Source organism: Phasianus colchicus, chromosome 16 (genome assembly GCF_987193195.1).
Source record: "Phasianus colchicus chromosome 16, bPhaCol1.hap1.1, whole genome shotgun sequence".
NCBI lineage: Eukaryota > Metazoa > Chordata > Aves > Galliformes > Phasianidae > Phasianus > Phasianus colchicus.
This window is the reverse complement of record NC_143451.1, coordinates 9,212,574-9,228,368: the sequence shown is the minus strand read 5'-3', so window position 1 is coordinate 9,228,368 and position 15,795 is coordinate 9,212,574. Positions and strand designations below refer to the sequence as shown.

Here is a 15,795-nt window from a genome sequence, read left to right as displayed (position 1 = left end):
AAAACCCAAATTCCTCTCAGTGTCACATACAACATCTTGGATCCAGTCAGGAGGAGGCAGCAGAGCAGCAGGCATTCCTGCCACTGCAGCAAGCATCAATCTACAGTCTGCCAGTATGGAGAAAGAAAAAAAAAATACTTCCAGTTGGAAAAGAATGACAGAAAACAAGGCTAAGAAAAAGCCTCCTGTTTCCTGCTGGGCACACAGCACCACGACAGAGTGGAGCTTCAGTTTTTCTGCTATGATTCAAGCCAAGTGGTACCAAACCATATACAAAGCAGAGAGGCAGCAGGCATCACAGGCAACACTGAAAAGTCTGAGTTGATGTGTTTCTCTCCTGCATTTTCTCACAACCTCCAGTATTATTATAGTGACGCACAACACCATAGAATATAATTGCTGTAGTGATTACTTACAGCCATTACATTAAGCTTTAAAATGTTCCTTTCAAATTGAACAATGTTTTTTTTTTCAAAGTCAACAGCTGGCTCACAGCTTGAAAGCAACAGTTAAGATAAATTAAATAAAAAGGGTAATAAAATCACAGACTAAATTTAATTTCTGAAGCAGATGCAAACTCCAGCAAAGCCTTTTAAATATCTTTTTAAAACATCCACAGAAACAAAAGTCAATACGACCGATAATTATACTGTGCTCATTAATAAGAATGTGATGCATGAGCACAAATAACTGTGTACACTTCTAAATATACTTAAAACAAGCACAAAACTAAATTCATGCAGCATTTATAGCCCCAGTCTGAGGGATAAATCAAACAGAAGTTTCCAATGGGTGCAGTAAATCTTGTGAGGAAGGAATAAGTGTTTACTTATATATTCTTCTCAAGGTATACATGCATAATATAAAGAGTAGTTTATAAAAAGGATTTTCTTACCCTTGGGATAAAAATGTGGTCCGATATAAGCTCAAGATCAGGATGATGCCACGAGCCTTTACCAGCTCTTGGAATGCTCTACTGGAGCAAAATACAACCTTTCCAGTATTTCTAGAGTATACAGCCTCACTTAAATGCCATGAGGCTTTTCTCTGGTCTGGTTTTCTGGTCATCTTTGTCCAAAAAAAAAGAGTTAAGTATGTAAAAGAGGATTTATCCCTTTACTTTTAAGAAAAGATAGCAGACACATCACTGTGCAGATGGACTATACCAAATATTTTGCGACTCTTAATGCACAAACAGATGCACAGAACAAGAGGATGCCTTGGCATATATTCAGTATGTGATTCAACTCACCTACATTTGTCTGCCTGAAAAGCAAGAAGGTCGTCTGAGTTAGTCTTTTAGCTTCCTTCTATAGAGGAGAGAAACAGACACCAACAGAGAATAATTTATTCCACTTGCCTGTCCACCATAACTATCCTATGTCAGGATGTGATATACCTATCAGGCTATGAAAAAGCCCGTGCTGAAGACATCTCTTTCCAATCTCTGAAGAGCCCAGAGGAGCAGCTGGCACTGGACACCTCATGAAATAAAATTAAATCCCCACCTCGGGTTCAGCTGTAACAACAGAAGGAGTACTTACTGCCATAAAGATTTTTTTGTTCCTTTTAATGTTGAAGAAGCTGTTGGAATGTGTTTGCAAATATAAAGGAAATGAAAACCAATATAAGCAAAGAGGGAAATAACTGTATTTTTAAAACAGTGTGACTTACTAAAGTTCCATTCAGCAAAGGTAACTAAGGCTACATACAGTAAGCTATACTAATAGTGAATATGTCTCATTTGCATCTTAGCACCGGCAGCTATGTCCCAGATGGGTGTTTCATAACATTTCTGGAAAAAAGAAGCATTTTCCAATGATTTCTGAAAGTAGAACTGGGTGTGCTTTTATAGCCTGCTCCAGAAAGAACACTGTGTGTCCTACACACACTGCAGTAATACGCATTCCAAAGAGCCAAGCAAAATGTCACCTTAACTCATGGAAAGTTATTCCATCTCATAATATCAGAGAAATTACGACAATATGTTGTTCTACATGAAAGTACATGGCAGTGCTATTTGTGAGACCTGGCAGCTGCCACTCTCAGCAGAGCAGATGGCAGTGATAAAAACACAGTGCAGGGAACAGGTTGATAAAGACATATCCATCATTACACTTTTGCTTTACAGCGACGCTCGACTCAAAGATACAATCAGAACGCATGGCTCTGTCACTCTCGAGTAGGAAGAGTTTGCTTATCTGAGCAAAACAATTCTCTTGTAATGATTAATTCTGGATGTATTATTAATCAATATTAATCATCTCCTGTCCACGGGAGCAGGCAGAGACAGCTGGGAAGACTTTCAAAATCTTAAAAGACTTATGTGCTTATCCCCTTGTTCTTCAGACGGACAGACAACCATTCATAGTCTGTAATGGAAAATCAAAGTCAGCTGTCATGGCAGTCATCAGTTTACGCTCTCACCAGAGGACCACAGGGCACATTACGCTCTCATTTTCTTTGCTCTCTTTATTTATTTGTTTGTTTGCTGCTGTGCAGAAGGCGTTAAATGAAAGTAATTCTCATGGGAGGTACCAGCCAACAGTTCTGGAAGCAAAAATAATCTATTTACCTTAAAACACACAAACTGATGGGCTAATGGACTAACTAGTGCACAAACGAATAATATCAACTTTAAATTCCAGATGAAAATCTATTAGCTTTTGTAACAGAAATTCTAGGCCTGAGACATGAATATAAAATGCAAACATAATGTTTATTTTAATATATGACCTCCATCCATACTTTTTAAAGATTAATTCCACCCTTGCACCCTCCTCAGCAGAGGTGATGGCAGCGGTGGGGCGCCTCTGCTGGTATGGATTTACAAGCACAGCATGCAGCTCTTCTTCATCGCTGGCAAAAAATGCACAGCTGGTGGTGGTGACTGTGTTGAAAAACTGTTTTGTAGCTGAGAACCTGCTCTATCAGTGTCATTGTGCTCTGTTTGTTGTCATTTCCATGGAGGTAGATAGGAGGCACTACTTTCGGTGCGACCTCTGCACACAATGCCTGTGACAAATCCTCTGCACTCAGTGAGGCCCAGGCAAGCCAAAAGTTGGATGTGTCAGTCATACAGCCTCACAGCAAGCTATGCTGTGACCTTAATGACACGTGCACAGAATTAACACCACTTAAGAGACAGCCATAAAATGCCATACGTTTCAATGCAAATTCCACAGTTTCACCTTGGAACATCATCTTCTTTACGAAAATACTCCCTAAAAGCACTCCATTCAAACTGCAGCCTACTCTCAATGGCTGCAGGAAAGCCGGCAAAGCCCACGGCTGTAACGCCCCGTTCCTCCTCTGGAGGCAGACCCGCTCACAGCGCGCCTCAACCCGCAAAGCCCGCAGGCGCCCCGCGCTGCCCCGCCCCGCGCATGCCCGGCAGCGCCGCGGAGCCATGGCGGGCGCTGCGGGGCTGTGGGACGAGGTGCGGGCGCTGCTGCCCGACTCCGAGAAGGAGCTGAGCCTGGCGCTGAGCGGAGAGGTGGACGACTGCGTCCCGCCGCTGCTGCTCCGCGCCCGCGCGCTGCTTTACGGGGCGGCTCCGCCGTGCGAGGCGGCGCTGCGGCGGCTGGGCGACGTCGTCCGCGACTACGCGTGGGAGAAGCTGAACGCGGGGCCGTGGCGGGACGTCGGCAAGGCCTGGCGGCAGGTCTACGCCTACGGCTGCCTCTTCGGCGCGCTGGCCGAAGTCGCCGCCCGCCGCCCGTTGGCGCCCGCCGTCCGGCTGTGCGACATGGGGCTGCTGATGGGCGCCTCCGTGCAGGACGACGTCCTCGCCCGCCTCGTCCGCCTCCTGCAGGCGCATCTGCCCCGCGCCGAGCGGCGCAGCGCGGCCCCGGGCAGCGCCAAGGTACCGCCGGGCCGCCCGTTGCTCCGCGTTCCGCTCGGGCCGCCCGTCCCGCGGGGCTCCTCGGTGGCCGTGAGGGGCTGACGGCGGTTCCGCGGCGGTTCTGTTGCAGAGGGCGCGGACTCAGCCCCCCCCGGCGCCGGCTGTGCGGCCCGAGGATGCGGTGCCGTGCGAGCGCTGCCCCTCGCTGGAGCGCTTCCGAGAGCGCTATCTGATCCCGCAGAAGCCCGTCGTCTTAGAGGGGGTTATTGACCACTGGCCGTGCATGAAGAAGTGGAGGTGAGAGGAAATGCTTTGTTCCGCGTCCTGGCGGGGACGGGGATCGGTTTTGCGTCGGGTATCGCGGTGTTCGCCGTGCGGCAGACACCTCCAGAGATGATGGGTGCCCACCTCCAGAGATGATGGGTGCCCACCTCCATAGGTGGGTGCCGTCCGGAGCAATGCGCATTGAGAGCCACTTCCTCGGCTCTGTGAACGTTTCCTCGTGGATGCTGGAAGTCAGATGGCACAAATCTCTTAAGAACTTCATACTGCAGGGGATGCCGTGTGCCAGGGCAGTCAGATCCGGACTTGTATCCAGCCCGTCCGTGCAGGGGATGGTGCAATGCTGGCATGCTCCCTTTGCTTTGTTTTACTGGAAGCCAGAGGAAAGTATGAATTGCCAGCTGTACCAGCAGATTTACTCACGTTTCGAGTGGGTCGGCCTCCATCAGACTCTCGCTACTCAGTGATTTTTACATCTCAGAACTCGCTCTTCAGTTTCGGAGCGAGCATGAGCAAGCATAACTGGCTTTTTGAGTCACAAGCATGATCCTTGCCGAGTAGCAATTTCTGAACATTGAGTTTCAGACAACCACATTCCAGGAGCAATAACAATATTGTGATGCTGGTTTGATGTAGGCAATGGTGCCAGCATTTCCAGTCCTGAGAATGAAATATTTATGAGATAAATATTTCCTCTCCGAAGGGTACAAAACACTCAGGTATAGTTTGAGGAATTGCTTACATTCTTGCATTCCACAGTCAAGGATAAAGTCTACGTTAGTTGAAAGTAGATTATTGTTATATGATGGTACATAGGAAATATATAATAAAATATAACTTTAGTTATATATTCATACGTGCGTTATATAGCCTTATTATTTCAGAGATGTTTTAGTCTTTTCTTGCAGCCAAGGCACTCCATTCTTCAGACACTTACAATGAAGAACTTGTTAACATAGCTACTAGTCATGGCAAATGAAGGGATATGGATTACTCTTCAGCAGAACTCTTCTGACCTTTGCCAGGGTGGATGTTATTGGCACCTAAAATTTGGCACTGACAGCTGACATAGCATTAATGGTAAAAAAAAAAAAAAAGTTGTTACAGTACATTATTTAGCAAACTTGGTAGCAGAAAAAAATTTGGCTGTCACTAGTCAAGAAAGGCTAACAGCTTAAATCATCTTCACTGGTAAGGAAATGATAGTTAATGGAGATAAATGAGGTTTTAAAGCAAAGCAAGACAGATGTAGCATAATGTGCATAGAAAACTGACCACTTGTTTTCTTGCTTGTTGGGTCAATTTCTGCAGACTTGGTTGGTTTTAGAGGAAAGAAACTCACTTTAGTAGAGTTTTACTACTCTCAGAGATTGGTTTTGGTTGATTGTCCTGCTCTCGTTCAAAATTACTAAGAGAATTAACAGGAAGTGTGATGGAACTTCTTTTGTTTCAGCGTGGACTATGTTTCTCAGGTCGCTGGGTGCCGCACAGTCCCTGTAGAACTGGGTTCCCGGTACACAGATGAGGAATGGTCTCAGAAGCTCATGACCGTCAATGAATTCATCAGCCAGTATATTGTGAATGAGGTCTGTTACTTTCTTTTTTTTTTATTTTATTTCCAAAAACAGCAGCATCTACTGGTACAGAATGTAGCCACAGCTAGATCGTATTTTTATGTACAATCAAATGTACAACAGCTGACATTTGAGGAATAGAGGAATTTCTGCATCAAAAGCCTGAATGGTGAAGTTCAAAGATAAGGGAATTAATTTCCCTCCTCAGCCAGTAGCACTGTTCCTCACAGTTATTAAACTGCTCAGTGAGATCTACTGGCAGGACCCAAATTCATGTGTAGCAGCAAAAAATTAAAAAGGTGATTGGCTGTTGAATGACTGTTTACTTTCACAGCTGAGGATCTGGAACTTTATTTCTGCTTAAGTCTTCGAGCAGGACCGTGTGCCATTGCAGATTTGTCTATGGTGTAGCCTGGAATGGGATATCAAGGTGATTGTGGGGAGCAGAGGTGAACAAGTCTGTGCACCAGCAGGGCCTAGATGCAGCACTGCAGAGTATTGTCATAGAGCTGACAGCTGAAGAACTGGTGCGACTCTGTATCATTATTGCTCTGTTTCTACCAGTATCTTTAGTTAAATGATTTGTTAATTGTGGGCGTCTATCTACACTTTTAGAATTTCAGTATAGAAATAAATATTTTTCAGAAGACTCCTTATACTAGTCTACCATTGAAGCAATTCAAGTACTCTGAAATAGTAGACTGTAAATGGATCTTACGTACAAGTAAGTTCTACTTAACTGTATGTAAATGACCAAGTCTTACCCTATATGTCACTATGCTTTTTTTTTCTTCCTATGTTTTGATCTCAGAACAGCGTAGGATACCTTGCCCAGCACCAGCTTTTTGATCAGGTAAAACTGCATGAATATTTCTTTCTGTAGTCAAGTGCTCCCTTTGTATGACAAACCTCTGAGAATGTCATTTCTACTTGATGGAAGGATGTATGGAGGTTTCTTTTTTCTGCTTGGCTGAAAGGAGTGGGAAACAAAGCCTTTGGGGGGTGAAGATGTTCAATTTTAGGGCTGTTTTGGTACAATGTAGCATTTGCTTACAGGGATACCACCTGGAAAGCAGCATTTCTCTAAATGATACATAAGTCAGGGAAGAGTTTTGAACAGGAAACTTCAATGTTGGTGTGTTCTCCATGTTCTGCAATGTCATTCCAGGTAACCAGAGGAAATCAGGTTTTAGGGACATAGCTTAGTGGGCTGATGGGTTGACAGTTGCACAAGGGGATATTAGTGGTCTTTTACAACCTTAATGATTCTATGACTGGAGGGAAATATGAAAAAGAATCACATAAAGAAGCAAGCTGTGCGTATAGAAGATAACTGCTACCTTCTCCTTGAACAGCAAACTACATATTCTTGCAGTTTTCTTATTTCCTGAGTTTCCCTGGTTTCTTCTAGAGCAAAGAGTCTCTGAATTAGGAGAAACCCCTTTCCTTTCTTTCTCCCACCTCCTTCCAACTGAATCTGCTAGAACAGAAAATCTGAGGACATTTCCTGCAGATTCCCAGCAACCCAGCTACTTTTCAGCTGCCAATGCTGGACATGGCTATTTGTTTTTTGTGTCAGGCCCTGTTACTCTTTTCTACAAACTACACTTTTTGCAAGTCAGTAGGTACCCTTTCTAACATTCATTTCTTTATGGACTAGATCCCAGAATTGAAAGAGGATATCAGTATTCCCGACTACTGCTGCCTGGGGGAAGGGGAAGAAGATGACATCACCATTAACGCATGGTTTGGGCCAGCAGGCACTATCTCACCTCTTCACCAAGATCCCCAGCAAAATTTTTTAGCCCAGGTCTGTACTCTACTTATTCTATACAAGCTTTTAATGCTGTAGCTAGAAAAAAATGCTTATAATGTGTATGACAGACAAGGATGGTAGGCAAATTGACATATAACTGAGGGATGGAGAATATGACCTTGGACGCTTCAGCCTGGAGAAGACTGGGAGGGAATCTTATCAACACTTAGAAATATCTAAAGGGTGTCAGGAGGATGGAGCCAGGTTCATTTTGGTGATGCCCCACAACAGGCAAACCAGGACACAGGAAGTTCTGGATGAACACAACAGAAATCTTCAGTACTGCAAGGGTGACAGAGCCCTGGAACAAACTGCCCAAACCCAGAACCTGGACATTTTCCTGTGCAATGTATTCTAGGGAATGTGCTTTAGCAGGGGAGATGGACTACATGCACCTCAAATATGCATCCAGGTGGATGCAAAGCTCAACATGAGCCAGCAGTGTGCGCTTGCAGCCTGGAAGGTCAACTGTAAGCTGGGCTGCATCAGAAAAGGGGTGACCAGGAAGACAAGGGAGGTGATTGTCCCCTTCTGCTCTGCCCTCATGAGGCCCCACCTGCAGTACTGCAGGCACCTGTAAGTAAGCAGGTCTGTTTTACTACTAAAATTCTAACTGTGGCCTGCAGTATGGAATATTAGACTGGTTGCTAGTTAACTGAACTTGTCATTTTTCAATAACATAGAGGTTATTGGAATATAGATTAAAAGTATTTATTGTAATATATACAGGTATTTGGAAGAAAATATATCCGTCTTTATTCACCACAAGATTCAGAAAATCTGTACCCACATGAAAGCCAACTTCTTCACAACACCAGTCAGGTAAATAATCATCTGAAATGTTAGTGTCAGTAATGTTAGTTCATCTAGTTGTATTTAAGTAAACACTGTTTGCTTTTGTTTTTAAATAGGTTGATGTGGAAGATCCTGACTTAACAAAATTTCCCAACTTTAGAAAGGCTGCATTTCAGTCCTGTATTCTGATGCCTGGACAGGTTCTGTTTATCCCAGTTAAATACTGGCACTATATACGATCTCTTGATATTAGCTTCTCTGTCAGTTTCTGGTGGTCATAACACTGAAGTATGAATAACGTTTATTAGTATTGTAATAGCAATTACAGATCAAGGAAAAGTAGCATCTGGTATGCTTCAGAAGTGAATTCTGTTTAAACATGAGACTGTTTTTTTCCCTATAAATAAAAATTCCTTGTTTCAGTTTGATAAAAGAATGTGGCTAAATGCTACCACTTTATTTTTGTGGATGTTTCTAATATAACCTTGTAAAGAGCACCTGTTGGGTCACTGTAAGGTTTATTAATCTGTAGGGGAAAAAAAACAACAAAAAAAACAGTCTCCTGTGTGGAAAAAGTTGAGTTTAAGGACTATGAAACTAAGTTGATCAGTAGTTTACTGCAATTAAATAATCTAAAGCTTGATTATCTTTTGATCAAGAGTCAGCTGAACTGCAGACTCTGCTGTCTGCCAAGGAAAAGATATAATGCCACTCCACACTAGTATCTAGCAACATATAGTCCTTGTTTCATTTTCAAGTCACTTTTAAAAGGATAAAACATCTTTACAGAAAACAACAGTGTGAAGTACTAGTTCTAAAAACCAGTGGGGAAAAAAGTCATCTTTAGATTATTTTTTTTTAACGCTTCATAGATTAAGCTGAAATTGTAACTGGTTTTGATTGTGGAAAAATTCCATCTTTTCTTGAACATATCTGCCTGTGACCTCGCCATATGACGTGAACTCTTCTGCCAAAGGAAGAGATAAAAAACAAGCAATGGTACAAGCTGGAAGCTTGGACTCTAGCCAGGCCTTGATCAGGGATTCAGCTGACCATTTCAGCAGAGACCTTGAAGTGCTGTGTGATCAGCTACTTGAAAACCAGGTAAAAAGTTATATAGGTGAGCTGATTGAGGAATATTCACAAGTCCTGTGGTTCTAATAACAGGTTTCATTCTCAGTTTTGCAACTGAAACCATACAGATATGGAGTACAATGGCTGAGAACGGCTTTGTATAATAATTCATTTGCATAAATCAGCTTTCAGGACTGAGCAAAAACATTTGTCTTTTGTTCACAAACGTGCACTGAGATTCCCAGCCCGAAATATAGAGAACAGCATATATAAGCCCACCTCCTAGGAAGCTGTCTGGGCATAACTGTGTAGAAAAACAGGAAGGTCAATGACAGTTTTATTGTGATTTTCTTAAAACTCTAGAAAAAATAAATACGTTTAACAGTGTACTGTTACTGATGAATACAGTGCAGTCTGGCTATTCTGCCAGAGAATGGGAAAATAAAAATCACTAAAAGCAAGTTTTGCTAACTTCAGCCGAAGCTACGAAGACTGAAGCTCTTTTCTGCTCGCTCTTTTTGATGACTGGGAATCTATCCGACTCCTGTCTACAGAGAAAGGAAGAAAGCAAAGTTAATGACACACAAAAAAGAAAAGATTATACGGTATGACTTCCAGATTTTTACAATTCTTTGCATGTTCCTGTGTTCCTGTTTAGAATGTCCAATTTCTCTGGTTAAATTGAGGAATTCTTAAACAAGTTTGCACTCTTCTTTGAAACTCAGTATTTCCAGAAGTTTTAGTGTTCCAGCTCATCCCCCAAAATGTTAATGCTGTTATAAACAGCATGCACAGGATCTGCTAATGGCCACAAGACAACCTGTGTAGTTTCAAGGCTCAGTGTTGCCTGAGAATGGTTCGCTTAGAAACACACAACTGAAGTCAGAAATATCCAGTATTCAGCTACAATTATAAATAATTTCAGGCAGTGCCATTGAATACCACAGTCCATTCTTAAATGTTACACTTTTAAAAAAGATGTTACTTGGTACCTGGGATCTCATAAGGCCAGAAATCGTTACACTGAGGACATCGTGGTTTAGACTGAGTTTTGAAGTACTTTCCAATGCAAGGTAAATGTATTCCAGTTCCACATGTTTCACATGCTTGGCTCTGAAATCAGAAATGTTACTAGAAAAGCTTTCTAATCTGCCCTTCTGTCACAAAAGGCTACAAATAAACAATAGTTTGTACCCAACAGTAGTTCAAAAGATACAGTTGAAGGACACTCAGAAATCAAGGCTGGTAAAACATAATAGGAATTATTCTCCTGGAAGCTAGGAAATGCCATTTTCCCACATGGACATAATTTAGCTTGAAAGACAAATGCTGAGCTATTTGGATGCAGTAAAGGAGAGCAATTAGGATGTAATGTTAGGAAAGGAAGTTAGCTGGTAAGAGGAAGAGAAGATTCAAGGGCAAGGAGGAAGAGAAGATTCAAGGGCAAGGAGCAAGAGAATGTAACAGTTCTAGAACAGGAGTTCAGGTTGTAATTTCTTATGCAAGACTAAATTGGAAACTTGCCAGCTATCAACATACAGTGCTTTAGTAAACTATGTATAAATACACATTTGTTCTTAAGTCTATGGTGGTCAATTCCTGAACCAAAATCCCACAGCCAAAGACAAATGTGTGTCATATGGAAGATTACACTTATCTACGTTATATTATAAAGGTGAGTAATATTACCAGATTACAACACTGGAATTTTCACTGCCTGCCTAATACTCAAGTGAAAGTGTCACAAACTTCCACTATGACAGAAACTCATTTGCAGATACTGAGGTAATCAGATGCATTACCTGGATGGCAAGGCTGTGACAGATATTACACTTCTTTGCTATATCTGGGTAGGTTCTGAGAATGTATTGTTCCATCTCGATTATGCAGCGAGTATGCAGAGTATATTCCCCATCTCTCTATGGAAACAACAACTGAGATTAGCAATATCCCTTAGTTCATCCCTTCTTCATTTTGGACCTTTCTCACCACCTTGTACTAGCAAGTACTTGACATTAAAGGGTTTTTTTTTCTGCCATCATGAAACAAACATTCTTACACTGATAAAACATAAAGCCAAAATACTTTTGAAGAGGCAGAGCACGTTTACTAAGAGGATCATAAGAATAGTCACACTTTTAACAAATACAGTCCTTGAAAGGTACAGATGAGCAAGTGTGCTCTCCTTAGAGGCATATTGTTAGCAGACCTTTCATTTGCACATCAGTGGAACTTCTGGTTTTCTGCAAAATCTGAGCAGCTATTGCTTGAGGTATCTTTGAAAATCTCTGCTAAATCTCTCTAATATAAGGAAATGGGTGGCAGCAGGATGGAAATCTATGATGTGATGACAGCCAGGAAAGAAGAGACTTGGGTCTCAATTGTCTTGGTAAACAACTGTAGTATTCCATGTGGTAAAAACTGATCTCAGTTTCTCCATTTTCTGCCAAACATGCAGAGTAGCCTGTGTGTTTCCAGTTCAGGAGTTTTTAACCCTTTATTTTTTACTGCTTTTGAGGCAATTCGAAATGTAACTGACAGCACAGATCACCCTTGAAGAGCCTTCTCCAGCTTTTGTTGCAAGCTTTAAATGTGCCATGCTGTTTTGTACCAAGAATTCCTTTTGTGTTGTAATACAGAGATACTTACATTAGCTTAGATAGAAGAAACAGAAACCACGTTGTCATGCATGCATCTACCCAAGGAATTTTTGCTTGCAAATGTACCAGCTCCAGAATCACTGACTGGAACAATAACCACAGCCCCCATAAAACCATTTTTGCCCTCACCCATTTATGAACATCTCCAGCTTCTGCCACCACATCCATAAGAAAATAACATCTGGACCTATTAAAGCACAAACACTTGCAAAGATAAAGCAGTTACCTCAGAGAGCCACTTATCATCCACAAAAATTTTCAGCACTTGTTCTGCTTCCTTTTTCTTCATTTTCTTTGACTTCAGTTGGTCAGCACAGTTTAAAATATCCGTAGAAGAGGCAAAGCCATTTTCTGATAAAATGATTAGGTCCATCTATAGAAAGAAATATTTTCAGTTACTATAAAGACTGTGCAATTAGATAGATGCACCTTATAGTAATATACAGCCTTATCAGCATCTGAACACAAGCATACATTGCCAATTTTCAGAGATTCTCTCATTGGGAACATTCCTGCTGCACGTTATCACAGAGCAGAAAGCAAAGTTGATGTGCTAGCAGTAATATGTGCCATGACAACACCATCTCTGCAGCACAGACATGGCTGTATAGGTGCTACATCAATAATGGCAGAGTGGATTCTGAATAGTATCAGTTTAGATGACACTTCAGCAGCTGTCCCAGAACAGTAAATGACCTCTCTTTCTAGTTTATTAAAAAAAAAAAAATTAGAATGCAAAATTTAAAAAAGCTAATTCCCTTCAAGAGGAGAACCATTACTTGTGTATATTCCCATTTCCCTCCCTGCCCCATTTCATTTAGGATAAAATTCAATTAAGTTATGCAAGACGGCAACTAATTCTTGAAACACATCTCAGATTTCCATTCATTTTAGGAGAGTACCTTCACAAATGATGTTATTTACTAACTAATATCAGTCATACTTACTGTTTTTCTGAACAATTCTAGTTCATTTTCTGCATAGTCGGATGCCATTTTAGTAATTTCAGTTTCTGCCATATTCACCTATCAAAAAAAAAAGTAAAAGATCCTCCAGGGTAAGGAATACATCATCTTAAAATTAAACAAAATATCATTTCTTTCAGTGCCATGAAAGAGGCTATTCCGCTAAATAAATCAGATGCTGTTATGGGCTTTGCTGCCATGTTCCCTTCCCACACACCTACACTTTTGGCAGTTTATCTTCCCACTTCCCTGCTCTACAAGTAGTTTCCACAGCAGTTGTCAGCATGACAGTGGAAGAGCCCCACAAAAAATCGAGACATGCTAAGGGCACATCTCATGCTGGCAGATGTGGCCCTTTGTTCTGTGTTCTCATGTAGCAGTTGTATTACACTGTAAGGAAGGATCCTAGAAAAAACAACTTTACTAACATCCAAAGATAATGCTTAGCTCCAGTTCTTTGCCCAGTTTACTCACCTTTTATTGTGCTTTTATTAACGCTGAATTGAATGGCTAATGTTACACATCAGACGTGGCAGAATCTCTGCGGCGTATCCATGCATGTACTCGTTATGAGAAGCTAAAACCACGAGATGGCAGCACCTTATACTTACCAAAGCATAATGTGTTCTCCCATCAACTTCAGACATTCCTTTCCGGATCTGCATGAACAAAGGCTGTAGCTGGTTGTTGATGGTACTGACGAAATCATCCAGTTTATCTTGTGCACAGTAGACTGAAAATAAGAAAAAACACAGAGGGAAGGAAAAAAAACAACACGTTTTTATGTTTAATCTGCTTAAACTAGGTGAAACTGCTAGCAGTTTCTGAGGCAGAATTCAAACAGGTCATTAAGTGCAATTACACATTGTAATTAATTTCTTTAGCTTATCAACAACAAATTCCTTGTTTCTTTGATAAGATTGTAGCTTTGTAGTTATGCTGTTAATTTCTTGTGTTCTACTTCATAAGCAAGTGAAATAGTATGAGTTGTTTTATCAAACATAGTTCAGACAAACTTGGCAGAAGCACGTGCTGTGGCTTATGCTTACACAGCAATAGCACACATTCTCCAAAGTTTCCATCCAAAACAAAATGACAGTGGCAAAATTCCTCTTGACTTTGAGCATTAAGTAACAGCTCATAACTGCAGAAAGACTGACATCTCAAAACTGCTACCAGTTATACTGTTTGCAATTATAAAAGTTAATTACCAGTGTAACTGCATCAGACAAAGGCCTCAAGCTCAAAACCCCACTGTACTATATAGTATGTTATAATGCAAAAACATCACTCAGGATATTCCTGCCCCAAAAGCTCATTAGTCTTATTTAAAATAATATTCTATAAGTGGACAATTAAGCAGCAGTAATAGATTCATATTGAAATACATAAAATTGTGACAAATTGTCTTGCCTTGCACTTCCCAGCAAGAAACACTGCATTAATCAAGATCAGTGAGAATTAATGACAGCTCTAGAAAAGGGTAAGGCAAAAGATAACAGACTAATGCTCTTTTGTAACATGAAAGATGAATGGCTGCTCCAAAAATTATCTGTTCAAAATTTACAATCTCAGACTCAGAATGCCCCTTACTATTTGCAAGAATGCACAGCTTCCACCTACAAAACAATTCTTGTTCAGGAAGCTGCACCAACTGACTGGATCAGAAACCATTTATTCAAATATGTTGCTATTGAAAACCAGCTTCTAAGCTTGCTTATTTTACACAGAGTACTGTGGTCTCCATTAACTGAGTATCCAATGTCAATTTTTTTTAAATACATAACTTGAGAAAAACATTTTTGCTAAAATAAAAGTGCTGTCATTAAGTTTTGTTTTGCTCTGTTAACTCCTAGGAAAAAGAGAAAACTCACATCACTGACATTTTTTGGATTGTTTTGAAGTTTTTTTAGCTGGCATACACCTTTCAGAAATGTAATTATTTACAAGTTGCACAATGAAAAAAGAGTTCCTCCATCTCCCCACATTTCTTTCCAGAAGAAAGCCCCACCTTTACTGATTTCACAGCAGTGCCTGTGTAATTTCCTAGCCTCTGCTCCCTCCATGATCCCATGTGACATCAGGACTTGCAAGAACCGTCGATGAGCATCAGACATCTGAGCTGCCATTGCGATGTTCCTCCAGGCCTCAAGTGCTGCAAAACATCAACTGCAATTAATGGAGGTGCAGATGAGCAGTGTACATTATGAGCACACGCAGCATTTCAATTGAACTCCCCAAGTACCAGGGTTAAAAAGCAGATCCCCCAGCTTGTTCTCCATACACAGATGGTGAGCAGTGTTCTGAGAGAAGGATGCAAAAGAAGCCCAACTAATTTTCCTTAACACTTTTAATCTGTGGAACACTTTGCATAGCTTTGCATCAGCTGCCTCCTGCCACATATCCAAAGACATTGTCTAATTTGAGTGCATCTCACTTAGGCCAGAAAATCCTTCCCATGAGGCCTGCTCCAAAAGTAATGCCTCCTATTCTGTTATGCCAGCCCACAACAGCAGAGGTGGCTGTCGGTGGGATGGCAGCAGAGGTTGAACCTTCCCACCAACATCCCATTACATGTTGCTGCCCTGTGACAGACAGCAGCAGCGGGGCACTCTGACACAACGGCATCCGACATGGAAGGGTGGATGAAGCAAAAAAAAAAGTGGAACTGAATTCCTCCACGCAGAAAAAACCGGCGCCCACTGCCATTCATGCACGCTTGGTGCCCGCTGATGGAGCCCAAGCGGTGGCCGTGGCACAGAGGCACTGCTGGGGTGTTTCAGCA

At 41.6% G+C, this 15,795-nt stretch overlaps 2 protein-coding genes across 4 annotated transcripts; one reads left to right on the top strand and one right to left on the bottom strand.

Annotated features, from left to right (window-relative positions):
* Positions 1-3,367: 3,367 nt before the first annotated feature.
* On the top strand, positions 3,368-9,021 carry KDM8 (lysine demethylase 8 (putative)). The gene is made up of 7 exons (XM_031606971.2): positions 3,368-3,865; positions 3,975-4,141; positions 5,580-5,712; positions 6,512-6,553; positions 7,361-7,510; positions 8,246-8,338; positions 8,428-9,021. Exons 1-7 carry the CDS (start codon positions 3,410-3,412, stop codon positions 8,590-8,592), a joined length of 1,206 nt encoding a protein of 401 aa, XP_031462831.2. The 5' UTR covers positions 3,368-3,409; the 3' UTR covers positions 8,593-9,021.
* NSMCE1 (NSE1 component of SMC5/6 complex) lies at positions 4,319-15,159 on the bottom strand. Of its 3 annotated transcripts, none has more exons than XM_090151211.1 (7): positions 15,022-15,159; positions 13,622-13,743; positions 12,993-13,070; positions 12,272-12,418; positions 11,188-11,304; positions 10,378-10,498; positions 4,319-4,786 (listed from the first exon to the last, which is right to left on the bottom strand). In XM_090151211.1, the coding sequence occupies exons 1-7, from the start codon at positions 15,137-15,139 to the stop codon at positions 4,662-4,664; spliced, it is 828 nt and encodes a 275-aa protein (XP_090007337.1). In that variant the 5' UTR covers positions 15,140-15,159; the 3' UTR covers positions 4,319-4,661. The 3 variants fall into 3 exon arrangements, with proteins under 3 accessions (XP_090007337.1, XP_090007338.1, XP_031462832.2); XM_090151212.1 differs by lacking the exon at positions 4,319-4,786 and adding an exon at positions 4,808-5,189; XM_031606972.2 differs by lacking the exon at positions 4,319-4,786 and adding an exon at positions 9,316-9,933.
* Between the last annotated feature and the right edge of the window lie 636 nt (positions 15,160-15,795).